Source organism: Epinephelus fuscoguttatus, linkage group LG10, assembly GCF_011397635.1.
Source record: "Epinephelus fuscoguttatus linkage group LG10, E.fuscoguttatus.final_Chr_v1".
NCBI classification, from domain to species: Eukaryota; Metazoa; Chordata; class Actinopteri; order Perciformes; family Serranidae; genus Epinephelus; species Epinephelus fuscoguttatus.
Window position 1 is genome coordinate 26,188,689 of NC_064761.1, and position 19,685 is coordinate 26,208,373.

The 19,685-nt window shown below is 43.1% G+C and overlaps 1 protein-coding gene across 2 annotated transcripts in view; it reads right to left on the bottom strand.

Moving 5' to 3' along the window:
* fbn2b (fibrillin 2b) overlaps window positions 1-19,685 on the bottom strand; it is an 82,864-nt gene that overhangs the window by 57,185 nt on the left and 5,994 nt on the right. For both annotated transcript variants that reach the window (XM_049587791.1, XM_049587790.1), the window contains exons 3-6: window positions 11,855-11,937; window positions 11,592-11,693; window positions 3,722-3,817; window positions 1,944-2,039 (exon numbers count right to left, since the gene is read on the bottom strand). In XM_049587791.1, the coding sequence (XP_049443748.1) occupies window positions 1,944-2,039; window positions 3,722-3,817; window positions 11,592-11,693; window positions 11,855-11,937 (377 nt within the window). The remainder of the gene's footprint in view (window positions 1-1,943; window positions 2,040-3,721; window positions 3,818-11,591; window positions 11,694-11,854; window positions 11,938-19,685) is intronic.

Here is a 19,685-nt window from a genome sequence, read left to right on the forward strand (position 1 = left end):
AGTAACAGCAGAGCAAAGACGGAGGAGGTGAGGGCCACAGAAAGGTGAGTTAGGTGACAGAGAGTATCTAAAGGTGTAAAGGTTCCTCTCCTTCTCTGAAAAGGTGACCTGAGGTGAACGGAAATTAAGCACGGCCGTCAATTCAGGTATTTTTTCCATCTGCCACGAGACTGTACCACCTACTTCCAACACCCTGCCATCACTTCCCACCACACACATACCTCAGGCTTCTGTTCAAAGCTCAGGAGACGAACACCCACTGTCTGTCTGAGCTAACTGCATGAAGTCATCCACCTTACAGGAGCGAGTATGTCTGGACTGATAGGAACAACGCTCACGACTGCATGGCCACATCAAAGCCTTCCTGCTCTGATATCTTCCTTAACATTAGAGTGTGGGTGGGGAGCAGCTGACTCCCAAGCTTGATAAAGGCTATTTTAGTCACTGTACACAGGATGGGGTATATTTAAAGGAAGATTTTAGTTTTACTTTTACACAGAAGCACAGTAGTAGTGGCTATTATTATTCATCAGTCATAATGAATGTTTTACACACTGTGACATCCATATAAATCTCATATTTGGAGATGAAAACAGTGAGCTCACAGAAAATGGCAGTTACAGTCAGTCATTGCAAATGAAAGACTGTGTGTACGCCCAACTGTGTCAAGTACAGTACAGTAGGTTAAAGTTAGGGCTGCATAATATGAGGATAAGCAATACAGGCTGTTCTCACTGTTTTCCAATAAGTAATGCACCTAAATTTGGACATATCCCAGGTATTTTGAAAGGCTGCAGTTACATGACCAATCTGCTGATGGGAGTGAACAAGGAAGCAGTCTCAAGTGGTCTTGTAAAGAGGAAGGTTGGGGTGGTGGATAGTTCACAACAACCTGGACTTTCCCCCTGGATTTTCCCCTGGGACTGTCCCCTGGACTTTGAGTCATTTTAAGGTTCGTCCTCGCCAAGTTTCTTTTCCCAAACCTACCCTCTGTAACTTCACCTGCCTAAACCTAAAGAAGAAACCTAACCACAGTAACTTTACTTGCCAAAGCCTAACCTCCATAACTTCACATTGAGTATGCAACTGTAATTTAAAGACATAGTGTCATTTGTGGGGTGCTAATTGGTGGGATATCAAGCAAACTGTTCATAGGTATCATACGGACCATTCTAAGAGAATACATTATGCAATAACATTATTGAATCACGATAACCATATTACATATTATTAATGAACAGACATAAAAGTGTGCTCAGGTCATGGCTCAGCCTTGGACAGTGCTTGTGCCACGTTGTTTCTCCTGTATCAAAACTTTGCCGGTCGGCTGATGTGTTGTTGTTTTTTTTGCCACCAGTTCCATTTTGGCATTTGCTTTTTCGTCTGCACTCATCTTGTCACACTTTCCTCCTTCAACCAAGCAAAACAATATGGCAGCACAAGTCTAATTAACCTCAGCTCATTGTGTGATGCGTCTGACAAGTCAGGCGATGACTGACGGCGAAGGCTCTGTCTGATTGCCCAAAGTGTAGCAGTTAAATTAGCGCATACAGACAAGATGTAATTTAATATGTTGTTACCATGTTCAGTGTAATATCGCAGTCTTCCACGATGTGTTTGACATCGCAATGATGACTACAATACTGTGCAGCCCTCGTCAGAATTACCAGTAAATTGCTCTGCAAAATCAAAAACAGCCGACCTTTAAGTAGCTTTAATATTTGTCTTTGTTTCTCTCCCATAAAATGTGCAAACTGTGGGTGTGCATAACTTTGTAATAACTTATATAAGGGATTGTTCCCCTGTTTTAGCACCCCTTGGTTTCCCCACAAAAATACCAAGCCAGGACTAGCACCAGCAGGTCTGTATTATATCTGAGGTGCAGCGAGACAGGGTGAATCATAACACACTGTCTCAACACGGAAACGAGGATGAGCACTCACCTCTCTCGCACTGCGGGCCAGTGAAACCGTAGACGCAGGCACATCTGTTGGGCCCAATGCAGCGCCCACCGTTCTGGCAGCCATTCTCACACACAGCTAAAGGAGACAGAGGAAGGGAGTGTGATTCACGGAGAATGACACACTTAAGACATTCTCTCTCTCTTACAGACACACAAACACATTTTTCACAAAGCTTCAGATGACTTCACTTTTTAATCACTTGCATCACCAACACACAAACACATACAGCATTGTATATTTGTATTACAAACATATGTGAGGACTTTCAGTGATGACATCAGTTCTTCGACCAGTAACGCCAACCCTCTTCACTGCGTGCCTCGCTTTAAGCTTTTCTCTAACCCAAAAATCGACCCTAATGCAAGCCAGAGAATTCATAAGGAAACCTTGTTTTCTCTCGGATGCCTTCACGGTGAGCAAAGAATCCAAATTCCAATTTCTCGATGATTTGAAGCTATGGGTGACCTCATTTAACAACACTAAAACAGTAAAAAAAAAAAAAAAGTATTTCAAAACATCTGTTTACAAATTCTCACACAACTCATGCAATTTAATCACTCTCATTTAACCAGCCTTATACTCCCAGGCGGCCCTTTACAGCGGGGAACTGAGCTAAAAGTAAAACTTATCTCTGCTCTCCACTGACAAAAACAGTAATGTTACAGGAGCCGCTGATCTACCACTGCCTTTGGGGAATCTGAACAAACCCTTTAAAAACATAAAGTCACACAATAACACATATGAACTGATAGAGACAGCAGTCGACCAGCAGCTCCCGTGTTCAGTGAGGTAAAATTACTGTTTTTGTCAATGGAGTCGCTCTGAAGACAAAATAGAGAAGTTCTGCTTTAGTTCAGTTCTTCTACATGTCGTAAATGGCTGACTGTTGGGGAAGCACTGAGCTTACGACTGGATAAATGAGACCTAGTTTATACTCAACGAGTTGTGTGAGAGTTTGCAAAGGGATGTTTTGATATAATTTTGCTGTGGCCGCCTATGACGTCAATTCTTCAAGGATTTTCCTCCGTTTTGGGGATTCTTCATTCACCAAAGGCATGCAGGAAAAACAACATTTTCTCTCCATGAATTCAACCTAACATGGAGTGAGTCATTTATATACAAATGGTCATTTGGAGGGTGACGTATTCCTTTAAACAGCTACAGTACAGCTTGTTTGTTTCACCATGTATTTGGCAATACAATTCAAAGTATACAATGTGCTGTGTTTCTGGTTGGACGTGCTGCAAGTGAAAGCTGAACCAAAAGTTTAAAAAAGTCCTTTGTACAGCTGCTGCATACTGATGAAGTCCAGATATAAAGACAGAAATATGTATTGTATGTATGTATAACGTTTCCACCGAGCATTTCAGTATGATATAGTTCGTGCAGCCTCGTTCTGTGGACGATAAACCGGGTGCAGACTTCAATCTGTGTCGCCAGTAATGAGGAAATACAGTGAGTGTTGGGCGGAGCAGTGAGTGGCAACAACCCCGCCCACATTTAAGGGTTTGCAGTGGAAACGCTAGGGTCTAGGTACCATGTCTGAAGAGTTACTTTTGGTCCCAAAGGTACCATACCGAAAGTATTTGGTTGGCTTATAGAAAGTCTTTCAAGTGAGGACAATTTGCACCATTTCCATCACCTTTTTTATCCCTCAAAAGATATCTGCTCCTTATAATTACATACTCTAGCAGGTGACAGTGTGCAACAATCCCCACACACATTCACCAGCTGACTGTGCAGCAGATTTCACTCACGTTGTCCACAGTGGCTGCCCGTGTAGCCCTTGGTGCAGGAGCACGAATCCTCTGCACAGCTGCCTCCATTCATACACCTGACGTTACAGGAATGAACTGTAGGAGAGAGAGAAAGAGGGGTGATGATGAGTGGGAAGGGCGCAAAGAAACAGGAGTGTGAACAGATACACTTCAAAAATGATCAGCCCTTCACATCCAGTTTTACCAAATAAGACGAGCTGCAACGTTACCACCAAATAAGCGAAGACAGCAGCTCTGAATTTGTGGTGTGAGTCAGTTAAGACTTTTTTATTCAAAAGCTTTTACTGGTATTATCAACCAAACCTCGACTTTTAGGAAATTAAATGGGAGAGTTAAACGATCGAGTGGTGAGATTGCTTCGTTATATTATTACCCAATAAAAAGACACATTAAGAGCTGTTTCCAAACACCAGTGAGTTAAGTATGCATGGTCACTTAACACTTTAAGAAGCTTTTTTCCACTTGAGCTGGGTTTGCACAACACTGGTGTTTCTTTAGCAGCTTTAGATGAACAGACAAGGCTCAAAGGCCCCCAGGCCACAAAACCAAAGCTAATCAAGCAGACTGGGGGTAGGCAATAAGTCGAGCCAGCTGTATGCTACAGTCAGTCAGTCAGTCAGTCAGTCAGGAATTTGCTGAGAGGAGAGGGAAACTGGGAGAGGGGGGAGGAGAAGTATGTTACAATGGCAAGAAAAAGTCCAAACAGGATGCACAGAGGAGCGACTGTAAGAGAAGGATTACTCTGAATAAACAAAGCAGGAGTGATGTGGTGGTGCAGGTATTAAGATGTGAAGCAGGAGCCGAGCCTCTTAGCTGGCAGACTGCGACACCAGACTGTGAGAGGGCCAATCTGACAGTCTCAAACACGTAGCAGCAGCTCTCAGAAGAGAAACTAATTGGTCTTCCTGGCAGACAGAAAGATTTCTGCTGAGCCAGCCTTTTACCAAACACAAGATTAGAGAAGACATTTACAATGCTGGATGCTAAAGTATTCTCTTAATATTTCCTTGCGTCTTCTTTTTCACTTTCATCCTGGCTCAAGAGGATTTTTTTATTGTCCTATAGTCTCCCTGTGCCTTCGCTTTTCTTCCTTCCTCCACTATTCCCTCCGCGCCTTTCATGCTCCTCTGTCTATATCTTAATCGCAAGTTCAACATTAATTTCCTCTCTCTTTCTCTCTCTCTCGCCCCCTCCATCTGTCTGTTTATGTCTCTTTCCCTCTCTAACATTTCTGGCATGTGGAGCTGTGCAGCAGAGGGGAAATGACTGAGCTTCCTCAGAGCTGAGTTTGTCTAATGAGACTTTCTGAGTGCGCACACTTGCCAACAGGAGGCATTTTCAGCCACTGTAATCCACCCACTTATTCTGACTGTACCCAAACACACTAAATATGACTTGTGTGAGTCATGATGAGTGAACACAGTCTTAGGTAGCTTTTCATTGTGATCACCCACGCCTGCCTTACTGGTAGATTACACAGCGCAGACTTCAGTTACATGAGTCAAAGCACAACAGCACGAATCTTGGACGCTGTGTAGTTTCAGTAAATGCAGGGCAGAGGTGCAGTTCCACTGGAATTGTCAACAGAGCTTTCATTCGCTCGATATATTTAATGCATCTAAAGTCTAGAAAGAATTCAAGTTAACTTTCTCATGTGCAACACTTGGCAGGCTCTGCATACAGATTTGGCACTAACAACTTTTTGTCTGGATTGCGTCTCATGGTAACATGTGGTGATAAATTAAAGCAAATAGTTTGGGACTCTGGGGCAAGCCGGGTTTATCGGTCAGTGGACTAGTGTGCTGTCTCTCCCTTCACTCTTTGGGGAGATGGGTCTGGTCCTGCTCTCAGGTTTCAACCGCAGCTCAAGACATGAGGTTAACACTGTAAGCCCTATTGACTCTCTTTCTTCTCTCGAGGCCAACAAGAGGAGCGGTGATGTGAAACCTGAATAATGCGCGCAGTGAGTGATTTCAGTTTTCCCTGCCATGACAGAAACCCTGGAGAAAACCATTCCAGCTTTGTTGCAATCCAAAGCTAAAGGCAACTTGTCCCCCACAAACAGTGTTTCTAATGGGTCAAGAACATACGGGGCAAGATTTTCCTTATACCTAGTCTTCACTGAGTCTTATGCCCAGTGAACTCTCTGCCCTTAGGGAACAAAGGATGATGGGACAGGTGCTGGAGAGCCATTGGAGGTACCACGTGTACCAGGTGTCATGTGTTTTTTCTGCAGATGGGAAGGGAAGGAGGAGAAGAAGGAAGCAAACAAGCACATTTGGAGACAGAAGGAGATGATCTCACTGGTTAACTTCGCCTCTCGCTCCCCCTCCTCGTGGCATTTCATCCCCCGCAGGTGGAGAGAGATGGTTTGCTCCAATGACCCGTGCCTGGAAAGCTGCACTTGTAGAGCAACACAGTAGGGGGATGTCCATATATATATATATGGACATCCCCCTACTGTGTAATGTGTGTGTGTGTGTGTGTGTGTGTGTGTGTGTGTGTGTGTGTGTGTTTGTGTCTTCCAGACGTTGAGCAAAAGGACTTGCTTTGCGGCACCACAATGCACCTCTGTACTCTGGTGGTGTTGTCGGTGAGCTGCTCACATCTGGGTGTTTTTTACGAGAGCCTGCGAAACACAGGAAGTCCAGGCTTGTGTATTGGGCATGTGCGAGTGTGTGCTTGTGGGTACGTGTGTGTGTGTCTGATGGAAAACTGAGGAGCTTTATAGCTGTGTTTTGTCCTGATTTACGCACACCCCAGGGACCAGTGACAAGTCAGCCTCACTTTCAGGCATGGTCGGACAATGTAGTGAACCAGAAAGCTGCATGAGATGCTGTCAAAGCAGGTTGAGGGACAAACACAAAGATTTCTTTCCGTTCTGGGAAACTAAGAGTCCTCCAGCTCAGTACTTCACACACATCATCAGTGTTTGGGGTAATTTAGATCCATTTATTTGCACACAAGCCTCATACCTAATAAGATGGAGCATTACTTTGTGGTCAAGACTGACTATGTTAAAAAGGCATGGCTTCTAATTAAAAAAGGCCTCTCTCCGCATTCCCAGGATTCACTACTGCTGTCTGTGAATGGAAGCCTGTCAGTCTAAAGACAGCTGTTTCTCGGCATTAGGGCAAGAACGTCCGTGGTAATGATTTTGTAATTATGGCTATGGGAAGGACGAGGTTATAAAGATGACCCTATACAAGCCTCAGCACAGCTGCTCTGCACTAAACAGTCAGTGTGTTTATTACAAGGGTGACTGACAGCGTGAACCCTTGTTGTCTGGGAACTGACACGTAACGCCTGCTTATCATTCAGTTACAAAGCCACAGAGGAGTGGACTCGAGTCAAATAACTTGGACTCGAGTCAGACTCTAGTCGCAAATTTGATAACTTTAGACTCGACTTCATAAAATCAAAAAAAGACTGTCAACTCAACTTGATATTTCACACCAATGACTCATGACTTCACTTGGACTTGAGGCTTTTGACTTGAAAAATACCTATCATTTAAAAAGTGTGCCGTGAATCAACTCATTTCCTGAATCAACGTTAACGCTATTCATTCCCAACCAGTCAACACTTAACTCTCCAGATCCACTTTATTTAAACCAATCTGACCGCATCCAGTCAAGCTGCAGGAGAGAACCACGAAGAACTAACGTTACGTTACTGAGCACTTGTTGGAGAACTTGTTTTAACGAAGTAGGCTACAAATTTTAAAAAGTCTGTCATGATTTTTTAAAATGTAAGACATCATTACTCTGTTGTTAAAGTAGCATTACAGTTGGTGAAGAGCACATTATGATATTTAACATTTAGGACTTGACTTGGGGCTTGAGTGCAAACACTTGAGACTTACTTGTAACTTGCAAAACAATGACTCGGTCCCACCTCTGCAAAGCCGCCTTGGCTTCACTAAGATTTTACTTCTCTATTTGTGGAAAAGTGTAACATTTCTTAAAGGTCTGCCAGGCTATCCACAGAAACAGGCCCTTGTATTGTTCTTTGGCAAACAACAAAAATTCCAGGAAGAGCCATAAAAGAAATCATAGACAACCATCTGTGTGGACACAACAATAATCGCAGACACGTGGGTTACATGTAGAAAATCACAAATGTGTTGCTCATTTATTTGGACCTCTGCATTCCACAGGCAAGACATGAGACATAAAGATGCTATCTATAACCCGGCGAACCAGGGTGCTAGAATCAGGCTGTATAATTAAGGCAGAGGAAATTGGTGTTTCCAAACGGATCTCCATAGAACTGCAATTTGTTTCCAACTGCACTGAATTATCCTGTTAAATGGTGGACTCTCTCCAAAAACTGAATTTGGGAGTCAGCACGTTTGGGAAGACAAGATCTATGATGAGGAGTGTTCGCCTTCTCTTGGCCAGAAGCCTCCGAGACGGATTATGTTATGAAAACAGTTTTCAACTTCAAAACAAAGCTGTAATATTAAATATTAATGGAGCGAAGACACATCTAACCCAAATATAACAAAGATTTAGACACAGTGGAGTTTGGGGAGTGCATGCAGGCCAGTGAGGAAATTGACTTATAGAGGAGATGGCTAACTTTGATCACATAAAGTGACCTCCACTGTATTTCGGAGCCATTCCTCAGCTTTCAGTGCTCACTAATTGGTGTATGTTTATCTCAGTCCATAAAGCTGTTTGACCTCTGACCTTCATGGAAGCTGCCAGAGAAGCCAGACGAAGAGGACTGCAATGATACACTCCTCAGCGTGCACTAAAACATATTTCTAATATACTAATCATAGAAAATAAAGCTGTCTCTGATTATTCTGATAATTCTCAGTAGTTTCCTTCCCTGCCTCCCCACTGCCTGTAGATCTGTAGAAACCCCCCATAAATCCCTGCTGGGGAAAGCAGAGAATCACAGAGTGTGACGATCAGTTCGGCCCAACTCTGCTAAGCTCTCACTCTAATTTATCACTTCGCTTTTGAGCGCCATTCCTGACCCTGAGGAACATGACTTCATAGCTCTTGCCAAAGCACTGACTCTGCAGGAGATCTCTGCGTATCCTGCCATACAGGTCAGAGGCTGTTTTTCCTCCACCCCACCCTCCATGCCCTTCCTCTGAGGGTCGTCCTTACTTATGGCTGGAACAGATCCTGTTTTACACCTCTGGGTCACAGCCAACTGATGCTCACTGCGTTAGCTTGTGTGTGCTGGTACGTTTTTTTGCCTGTCTGTTAGTATAAGAGCGTCTGTATATCTTCGTGTGCAGTTGTGCGAGTGAAAATGTGTGTGTTAGTGGGCTTAATGGAATGTGAGCATGTGTAAAGGGTCTGGCAGGGGCCAGGCGTGACTGACGAGCCGACTTTGGCCGACCAAAGCAGTGAAGCTGAACATATTGCACGCTACTTAATACACACATCGACACATACTTTGCATGCTCCCAAAGTGGTGCTTAACGACAATGTTTTCTGCATGTCAGGCACATATTAACTTCATAGTTAAACCCTGCACACACTGCACTAATCTCACTAAGACAAACGTGATTTCACACACTCTGCATGTGCTGTAAAACACCTCGCTCTGCTCCAAACACACACACACACACACACATCCTGAGTGGTCTGTAACTAAGCCCAGCAGACTGAGCTGGGGCAGCCAGACTCTCTACTTTAATCCTGACAAACCCTGTGACCTACAGGCCTGGGACTTCATGCACTAATATTACACTGGCTACAGTACTATTGTAGCCCCCATGGGAGAAGGGTGGAACCATTACATCTGGAAAATAGCCGAGCAATTGGATGAGTAGGAACTGAAGCTGCTCAGTAACAGGCAGTATCGTTTCATCGGTAGTTGGGGCCACTTATCGCACAGTAAAGTGAAGTCAGGCATGAGGTCATTTAGAAGAATAATGGGAATATAGTATTTCTATACTATTACAACAGTGATCTACTGGATTATTCTGAGAGGCCTTGTGTACAGTAAGTAATCGAATAAGGTGAGCAATGGGCCAAAGGCTCTTTAAAAAGAGGTTTCAATCAATCTGGGAACATAGTTGAAGGAAAGCCTCTAACCGCTACGCAATCCTACGCTTGAGTTGTCTACAGGATTCAAAAATTGGACTGGTATTGATGGAAAAAGGAGTCCTGTGTTTTGTATTATCCGTCTGAACTTAACAAGACGGATGTGTATCTGTAGCTCAGGTGTTTGGGGGGGGGTATGCTTCTTGTTTGCTTGTTTGCTTTCTGGTGGAGAGTTAGATACGAAAATAGATACCACCCTCATATCTGTCATATTGGTTAGCTTAGCTTAGCACAAAGATTGAAAACAGCTAGCCTGGCTTTGTACAAAAGTAACAAAATCCACCTATCAGCACATTTAAAGCTCAGTACATTACATCTTGTTTGTCTGATCCGTACAAAAAACAAAGTGTTGAAAGTATAATTCGTCATTTCACTGGGGTTATGTGCTGGACTATACACAATGTTCAATTATACTAACGTCCTGGGAGAAAACCCCTGCCCCACGTTCATACAGTTTTAGGGTTCTGAGCAAAAGGGGGCGAGGTACAGCTGAGATATCAAGAGAAAACGGCGAAGTCTTGTTGTCTATGGGGGAGCTGGGTAACCATCAGAGTGGAAAAGAGTTTGGGTTTTTTAGATTTCCATTTGCAAATAGCAAACAAAGACAGCTCTGGACTCAGCGTCTGAAAAGGGAGGAAATCTGGGATAGCTAGTGCCAGTCGAAAAGACTTATAGTGTGCAGAGTTGGGAAAATCTGGCAGTCGGGACCTCATGACTAAATTTGTGGCAAGCATCTTGTGACAATTGAGCTTCACGTCTCATTTCATTCTTCGTAATCAAAGAAACAACTTCATTGAGGTTGTTGGCATTGCGTTAGTTGGGTTACGTTAGGCAACTTGAAGTTACTGTGGGGTATTGTGGCGGGCGAGCCAACACTGTTGAAACTAGAGAACAGAAACTATGACTTTATAATCAGTGTCTGTGGTTTAAATGTATTGTGATATGTTCACACTATAGACAAGCAAAGCAATACAGTACATTAAATGAGCACAGCAGAAACCTCAGAAAGGCTGGACCATCAGTGTATATCGTTAGACGCTATGGATACGGCTGAAAATGACAACACAAATAAACGAGTTTGAAGATTTCACATATCTCCGCAATTTAAATCAATTGCCAGTTGTTAACTGGAAGTGATGGTTGTTGTTAGCATGACATTCAGCCTATTTGTTGGCTGGGGGCAGTTGTCAGTCAACAAATGGAGACTCCAGGATTCCATTACAGCTAACCAGTAATTTTGAGTTGCTGGTAGGTACCTTTGTTATGTCTGGACCAAGCCAGGCTAGCTGTTTCCCCCATTTTCAGTCTTTATGCTAAACTAATGAGTGGTACTGATCTTCTAATCAAATGCTCAACCAGAGAGCAAATAAGTGTATTTCCCAAGCACCCTTATTATCGTCAAGTGTCTTGTTTTGTCCAACTACCCCTTAAAAACTTCAATTCAATCAAGCGAGACACAGAAAAGCAGCACATATAATTTGAGAAGCTAGAATTGGGGACTGTTTTCTTGCTTACTTGCTTCCATGATCTAAATAGCTGTTGTCGATCGACTAGTCGAATGATCAACTAATTGTTTCAGCTCTTGTAGGGTTGGTGGTTTGATCCCTGAAAATTGAACACCAAACTGCTTATAATTTGTGCATGTGGGGAAGAAATGCAAATACTTTAAATAAAACTGTTTTAATTCTATTTATCTCAACACCATATGATGGGACTGATGTTTGATGAAGCCTTAGTTACTGTAGTTACGTGTGATGAGTGGCGCTCTTACTGACCTCCTCCTCCTGCTCCGCAGCTGGGAGAGAGCTGGCCGTTTGAACAGGTACACATGTTGGGTCTGGAGCAGAAGCCATCCCCGCATGAATTCCTGCAAATTGCTGGAGAGACAAAGAGGAGATGAGATTGATTTAATTTATTCTTCATTTCTTCAGCCATACACAATGAGACACAAACTGAATTATCCCACGCCTATTTCTTATCTTCTCCGCTAGGCTTTGTCGAATTGTATTAAAGAGGATTTAAGGATGGAGAAACTTACGAACAATACACTGGTTCCCTCCCGGCAGAGTCTTCCAGCCCGGACAGCAGTATGAATGGAAGCGAGAGCCACACACATTGGGCCTGATAGAGACAGAAAAGAAAGAACAAACAAATTCACTACTCACCCAGACCTCCCAAAACATTTTAGTATAAGCCCTAAACAAATACACACAGTAAAGAGTTATTTTCTGAGCTGCCCAGGACCTGCATGACCTAAGCTTTTAAAGTAAACAAAACAAACTTTGATATAAAGCCTCCTCCAGTGATGGATGGAGGTATTTTTTCAGAGAGGGGAGGAGGAGAAGGAAATGCGAGGGGCCTACAACATGAGGAGACGCATTTTGTTTTCATTCAAGGCTGAATTTATACTTGGAAGGACCGGATGTATAAAGTGCTCCTTTCTCCCAAATTCCATGCCGGGCTGTCCTGTTCTCTGGCAAATATCCAGAGCTGCTCCCCGTCACCGCCCGCCCTCTCACTCAGCTGGGATTCTTACTGGTAGAGAGTCTGCAGTGATCTTTGACCCTGTCTGACAGATGTAAGAGTCATCACAGCTTATGGAGCACTTGATTGGCCTGACAGGTTAGCCGCAAAGATTTCCTCTGAGGAGATGGCTAAACCACATCTAGAGATGACTGGCCTCTGCTCACACACGCACAAACACACATAAACATGCAGCAGGACTGAGATCTGCAGATGCCTCACGAGCTAATGCGAATAACACTTCAGTTTTTATCTTCCATGAATAATTACACACCTACTTTTAACTCAGTTTATTTAGAAACGGAGTAAAAGTCCCAACATGCATCAATCCTGAAACCAAAATCCATTTACTAGGAGGAAATGTGCGTGAGTCAGTGTGTGCACTCGAATGAAATACCCCAAGATGCTGCAAGAAGCTGTTTAACAAGCTGAAGGGATTCCAACTGTGTGGTTGTACTAATGATATCCTTAGTGACCTTTCAAAGCGTATAATGACGGGTATATCCGTGGTCATCTGCGTTGGTGGTTGGTTGTTTGCATTTGCCGATGGCATGACTAAGGATTGAGGGACCACAGCTCGGTAAATTGGGATGTAGTCTGCTCCAGATGCTCATGGTAAAGTCATTTGCCACAGGGATCACATCTCTTTAGTGTAGGCCATTTCTGCCCCCAGGACATAATTTATGACTGTTGAAAGTAACGCTAGATTGCCCAGTGTTTTTCTAAGATGACCAAAGTCTGGTAACGCAAGACAAAAACTTATCAAGCCTTTAAGAGGGCACACCAGGGATGTAGTGTTTAAAAAAGACATAATCTTTGGGGGATATTCTGACTTCTAAGGCCCAAACACACCAAAGCCAAAAAGTGCCAATTAGTGCCAATGGGACAACCAGCACAAACTAGGAAGACAGATGCTCATAGACAATGACCAATGGCCGACCACCGACTTGGTGTATCAGGGCATTTATTCCCGAGTATGACATTTTCCAAAATGTAACTCAAAAGCCTCTACCATCGGACCTTCCGTGCCTGTTTAATACTCTCATCTTTCAAACTCCATGCCTTTATTTTATAAGGCAGGTTGTCTGTCAAACATTTGAAGATTCAAGGCTAATCTCTACGAACAGATATCTGCATATGAATGCAGAATCTATAGGCAACAGGACACGATTTTGGTATCCGTTTATAGTCCGAGTGGTACTGACCAAGTACATCTGAGTAGGCTTTGTGTTGCAACCTAGAAACATTCAACATTATAAACGTAATGTCATGCACAGGAATCTCCGGCAGAACACATTTTAATTTCATGCCTTCCTTCTTGTTCTTGTTCTTGTTCTTCTTCTTCTTCTTCTTGTCTTGGGGGACATGTTTTGTTGTGTTGCCATGTAAGACCCGGCTGCTCCGAGCAAACTATTCCCAAAAAATATACTGAGTGTCGGGGAGAGTTGTCAAACAGTTGCCAAACAGAAGAGTCTTGTCGTCCTAAGAGCGCAACATTTGGTTGCCTGCTGGTAAACAGTTTGTGTGGAAGGCATTGGTCGAAACATAACGTACAAAACTGTTTACAGAGAGTCATAACTCTGTTTATAAAGTCTGTCTCGGACTGTAATCAATGACTGGTGCACAGAAGAGGACATCTTGGGCCGCGTATCCACTACTTACACCTGAACTCCTGAAATATCGGCCATTGCCCGCAGAGGCTAAATCACCATCAGACCAAAACCAAAGGGTTCTGAGATTGTCTCAAGCTTAACCCAAGATTAACCCTAACGACATCATCAGTGTTTCATCCTAAAGAGCCACAGAAGATATTTAAAACTGTTTCCACAACTTGAGTGGTACACCTTGTGACAAGTAAACTAGCTTTTATGTATAAATAGTCAACAGAGTGCATCAGGAATGTACAGCATTTAGTTGGATATGCAGTCTAAACCAGGAGATCAGAGCACCAGGGGAAAAGTGTGAAATTAAGTATTAGCTTTGATGAAGTTCCTCCTGCGTGAAACAGATGACCTTCCTCTCCTCTTCACCAGACGGTATCCGTAGTAACCCCGGGGCTGTCACCAGGGAGATGACAGCTGGGGTTTGAATCTCTGATGGATGGAGAGCAGAGCACACCTCCAACCACATTACCAGATGGCACAGAGAGACAGGGGGACTGACAAACAGGTGGGCAGGCAGACGAGAGATATTTAGGTAGAATTAGTGGTCAGGAAGACTGTAACGAAACAGGAAAGGGAGAAAAGGCAGGAGAAATGGATTGTTTGGTTTTAGAAAGAAAGTGTGAAGAGAGTCAGAGGAATGGTGGTAGGAGAGGAGAAGACGGGACGGTGGGAAAGGAACAGGGGATCAGTGGGAAGGAAAGCAAAACAAGTTTATGTTGAGATGAGGAGGAAGCAGGAGGAGGAGCAGGGAGCGGAAAACAGAGATATGGAAACGAAGGAGAGAGCAGCATAAGCAAGAAGAGGCCCGACCCTTGGTGGGGGTTGAATTTCTAGGGCAAATACACAAACCAAACTGAGCTCCCCAAAAAACGCCAGAAATGCATGGAGCGAAACATCAGCATTCCAACACTTAATGAGCAGTTAACCCAGCGTCGTCCGTGATCTTTTTCCCCACAAAGCGTTGAAGATTTTCCACTGTTACAGACCTAGGGGATGTCAATATATGAAGGATTATGAGGGATTGACCCTGAAGTGCTTTGGTTTGTTATTCTTCCTCTCTCTGTCGTGGTCTTTCCTCCAGGTCAGTGCCTGCTCTCCTATCGCAGGGACGAGGCTTTAGAGGATGAACTGAAGTAAAACAGAATGAAAGACAGCCATAAAAGAGGGACTTTAAGCCCCAGGGGTTTTCCTCAATATTGAAATGTCCTACTGTTCTCAGGGCTCAATCTAAAGGAGATTAACTCTTCTGTGGCCATGTCGCCGTCTTTGAAGTTGCCTCCCGGCCCGTGGATCGCTCGTTAACTGCCATTAATAGTAATAAAAGGAACATGGCTGCCACCTCATCCAAAGCGATCATTCAAGAATGAAAGCGAAAAGGATACTGACTTCAAAGTCAAAGGGGGAGGCAGATTTTTGGACATGAAGTAGGCCAAATAACTACATACCATGTCGGAATGTGCATTTCCTGTAACTTCAAGAAGCTCAATTAATTAGACTAGTCTTCAGATTAGAAGCGATAAATCGATTAATCCATCTAATGAAAATTATTATAAAAGAAACTCATTTGATAATCATTTTAGTCATTTTCAAAGTAAATACATTCAATATTCTTTGATTTCAGCTTTTCAGATGTGAGGATTTGCTGCTTTTCTTTGTCATATTTGATAGTAAACTGAATGTCATTGGGTTTGGGTCTGTTAAAGTGTGATAAAACAAGCAATATGAATAAGTCAGATTGGGCCCTGGGAAATTTTGGATGGACAAAATGTTTTGTACAACACGTTCTGCTGTTGTAAATTCTTTGTGGTTTCTTTAGGGGTTTTGGGGGGGTCTTCTTGCAAAGAGTTACAAAATTAGAAACAGCCAGATCAACAAGTTATGCAGCTGTAGCCTGTGGGTCCTCTTGCCATGCAGGAATCCACAGGGTCAAAGGTTATGGCAGTTCAGAACAGCCACCCTCCACTGACCTACAAGGAAGGTCAGCATCAGACAGGCATGGAGAATGACCACAGACGGGTCTGCTTCCAGACAAGAAGTTCACAGTTGCTCAGGCTCCAGGTCAGGTGTATGCGTTCGTGTGTGAGTGTGTGTGTGTGTGTGTGTGTACTGGTCAAAGGACAAAGGTCATCTGCCTGGTATCTGACTCTCCTCAGGGAATCTCTTATGTATTGCTGCCTAAAGCAACACCTGGGCCAGTTGCTCCTCTATCAGATCTAGGAAGTGTGATGTTAAGGAATGTAGTGTATAGAAAATTACCTACAGATGGTTGTGAGGCAAATAGATATCAATCAGTCGGTGGCGTAAGAGTTACTCAAAACAACTGTAAAATGTAAAAAGAAGTAAAAGTAATCAGGGTGAAACCACAGTCTGCAGAGCAGCTAGTAACTGTACCTATCAGATGAGATAGTGAGTTAAATATTTTTCAATATGGAAGATAGTGAAGTAAAATGTGAAGTACATCAAAACTCCACGCACGTATGTTTTAACTCTGAAAGGTGAAAACAGTGAAGAAAAACAGATTGATGGATTAATAATCTTGGCAGTATTGTCTTGCTAAGTTTGTGCAATTAAATAATTGAAATTTATTTTAACTGAAAAACAGATAAACAGGAATGAGTGGTGGAGTGGAGTTTGTTGGTAGTGTAACAGAGACGGACCTTTACAAAACTTACAGTAAATCACTGAGCTGGTGTGTGTACTGATGACCCCTCTGGCTGACAGACAACAAGAGATACAGTCATAAAGCACAACAACAAAATCTGTGGTGAACCACACAAACCCCAGAGAGGATATCTGTTTATTGTTCTGTGTGTTTTAATGACACAATGTTTAGTAGACGTAATTGTAAATCACAAATGCAAAATGTTTTTATTATTGTGTGGATGTCAATGTGGGCAGAGACATCAAATGTGGGAAGTAAACCGATGGTTAAATTTGTGCATACAATCTGACATTAAGTAGAAAGCACTTTATTGACAGACCACATGCCAATCAGCTGTCCCAGATAATCCTGTCTTTACAGCGCAGTCTTAGCTTGCACATACAGTGCAGTAAGCATAAAACGCAGACACATAAAAACCTAAAATGGAACCTAATGCACATAAAACAGAAAGGGAAACTGGCAATTGTTCACTCGTCCAAAATATAAAGTCTTCTTGAGTTATTTTGTGGCTCTTTTTTTTCCTTCCTCCGTCCTGAAAACACTCAGATACTGTCTGAGGTAAAGAGGTTTTGTCCTATGACATCCATTCTCTGTCAAATTAGGCATATGCCAAGGCAGACTGTAAATAGAGGACCCCATCCAGGCCATCGGGGTGGTATTGACATTATCCTGGAAGGGGCTTGAGTGGCTGAAAGTAATTCTCTGCTTTGGGGCTGATTGTCTGCCAAGTTAGCCAGCATCCAAGGCGTCTCTCTTCAGCAGAGCTGGGTAAAGCTGGGCCAAGCTGAGCTAAGTTAATAAGGTGGGTGGCTGCAACAAAAAAACTTGGCTGGATACTGAAACTCCAGCATACAAGAGATCTTATTAAACTATAAATACTCAACTGTTTTAGTTAGGCATTTGAAAGCAAGACAGAGAAATCAAAAGCAAAAATTCCCCGTCTCTGCCTCACACTTTCCTTCTCTCATTCTACCAACATGACGGTCAATCACCAATTGAGTAACACAGACCTGCCAACCAGCCAGCCAGCCTACGGTCTGATCAGATACCACCGCCCTTGAGTGGACTGATGCCAGGCTGCAGTGTGCGGTGGGAGCCAATAAATCAGAGTCAGTCAGCATCAGACCCGGCGCTACCAGAGACAGACCAGAGGATATGGAGCTCTAGCCAGCAAATAAACACTGCACCCCAGCCCAAGGCCAGCGTAATGACCATCATTAACCTAACCTCCCTCCATCTCCCACACGGGGGAATCTGTGAAACCCATACAGAGTTACTGACAGTCACTGTGATTGCTGCAACTCTTTGATGAAAACATTGTAGTAAGACACAAGTTTGTTGGGGTGAATGAGTTGTAGTAAAATCACAGAGCCAAAACACTCATCATGTTATTTCTTCACCCCACGGCTTCTGTCCAGAAGTTAGATGAAACATGCACACATGTGAATGACTAACATTACCCAATTCCAGATTAACTGTGATCTTTTTCAGCCAACGACACTCAAACAGTAACTGAAAATAAATTCAACACATTAGACTTATTTGCTTTGGCTGGCCCGCCACAGCACATGGGAGGTGCTTTACATTTCGGAATAACTCAAGTGACAGTTACCAGGCAACACCTAGAAATCCAATGAAAATAATCAAAAAGATCTCAAACGTTTTGTCAAATAGCTCTGGTTTGTGGTGCTCGTGCTGGCTAAGAGCCCAGCATGCAAATGGATCTTTTTAGCCTTAACATACCCTGAGTTTCAGAGATGCTGTGTAATCTCATCACCTATTTACCTCGGTACACAAAACTATCGCTACATGAGCATTTCATTCCTAGCACAGCAGTGTTTCCAGAACTTAACAATGTAATGGAAAAAGTCTGCAGGCTTTTGTTACATGTTCTCATGAAATCACACACAACTTGATGGGAATAATATGCTATTGTGCAAGCTCTCCTGTGCTCTCTCCTCCGCCGGCTTGCTGTCTGTTGGACAAACTGCGAATGTGAATTATTGTTCAGTCAGATCATATATTTCATGTCTCGGGTTTAATGCCAATGACCTCCTGTGTGGTTCAATGAACAGTTGATGGGTCAGACAGGATAATTCTGTCATGGCGGCTGTAAAAAGTATAATGAAATGTTAAAGGTCCAGTGTGTAGGATTTAGGGGGATTTAGTGGCAGAAGTGGAACATAATATAATGAGTATGTTTTCTTTAGAGTATAATCGCCTGAAAATAAGAATCATTGTGTGATTTTCTAACCTCAGAATGAGGCGTTTATATCTACATAGGGAGCGGGTCCATCCACGGAGTCTTCTGTGTTCATCCACATGTTTCTACAGTAGCCCAAAAAAGACAAACCAACCACTGTGGTTAGCAGCCCCTCCAGAGGAAGAGGAGGGGCTTCCTTGAAAATTTGGCTCGTGAATGTCTAGATCTTAAATTATCAGAGTGAAAAGGTGAGCACACATTAGAGGTCTGTTTAAGACAAGCTAAACCGCATCAAAGAAACACTGATTTGTAACGTAACACAGCTTTCCTCAGTGTTTTAATCGGTTTAAATCACCTTGTCCATTTGTTTTGGATAGGAGGAGACCTCTACAGATAATTTGACTCCCTGTAAAAAACTCCTGAACTCCTAACTGGGAGAAGTTTCAGCTGGTTGTTACCTGCAATCCTCACTGCTAGGTGCCACTAAATCCCCCTAAACCTTACACACTGCTCCTTTAAAGGAGCTCGTTCAAAGTTTGGTACGTAACGTCTCCTTTTAAATATGACTAAATGCAGAAGGGTGATTTTCTTTATTTAACATGGACAAATGCCTTCCATGTTAATGAAAAATGAGTGACAAGCCAGACAAATCTGTTTCTATTACGCAGTGGGGGTTGTCACTGGATATGTTTTTAGAGAAAACACCAGCTCTAGGACTCTAGCTTTACCCTGCACTAGTCATACACCTCAACTGAGTACAATTCACCAAGTTTAGTTCTTTCTCTCTATCTCTCCCAATTTATTCTTCATCTCATCT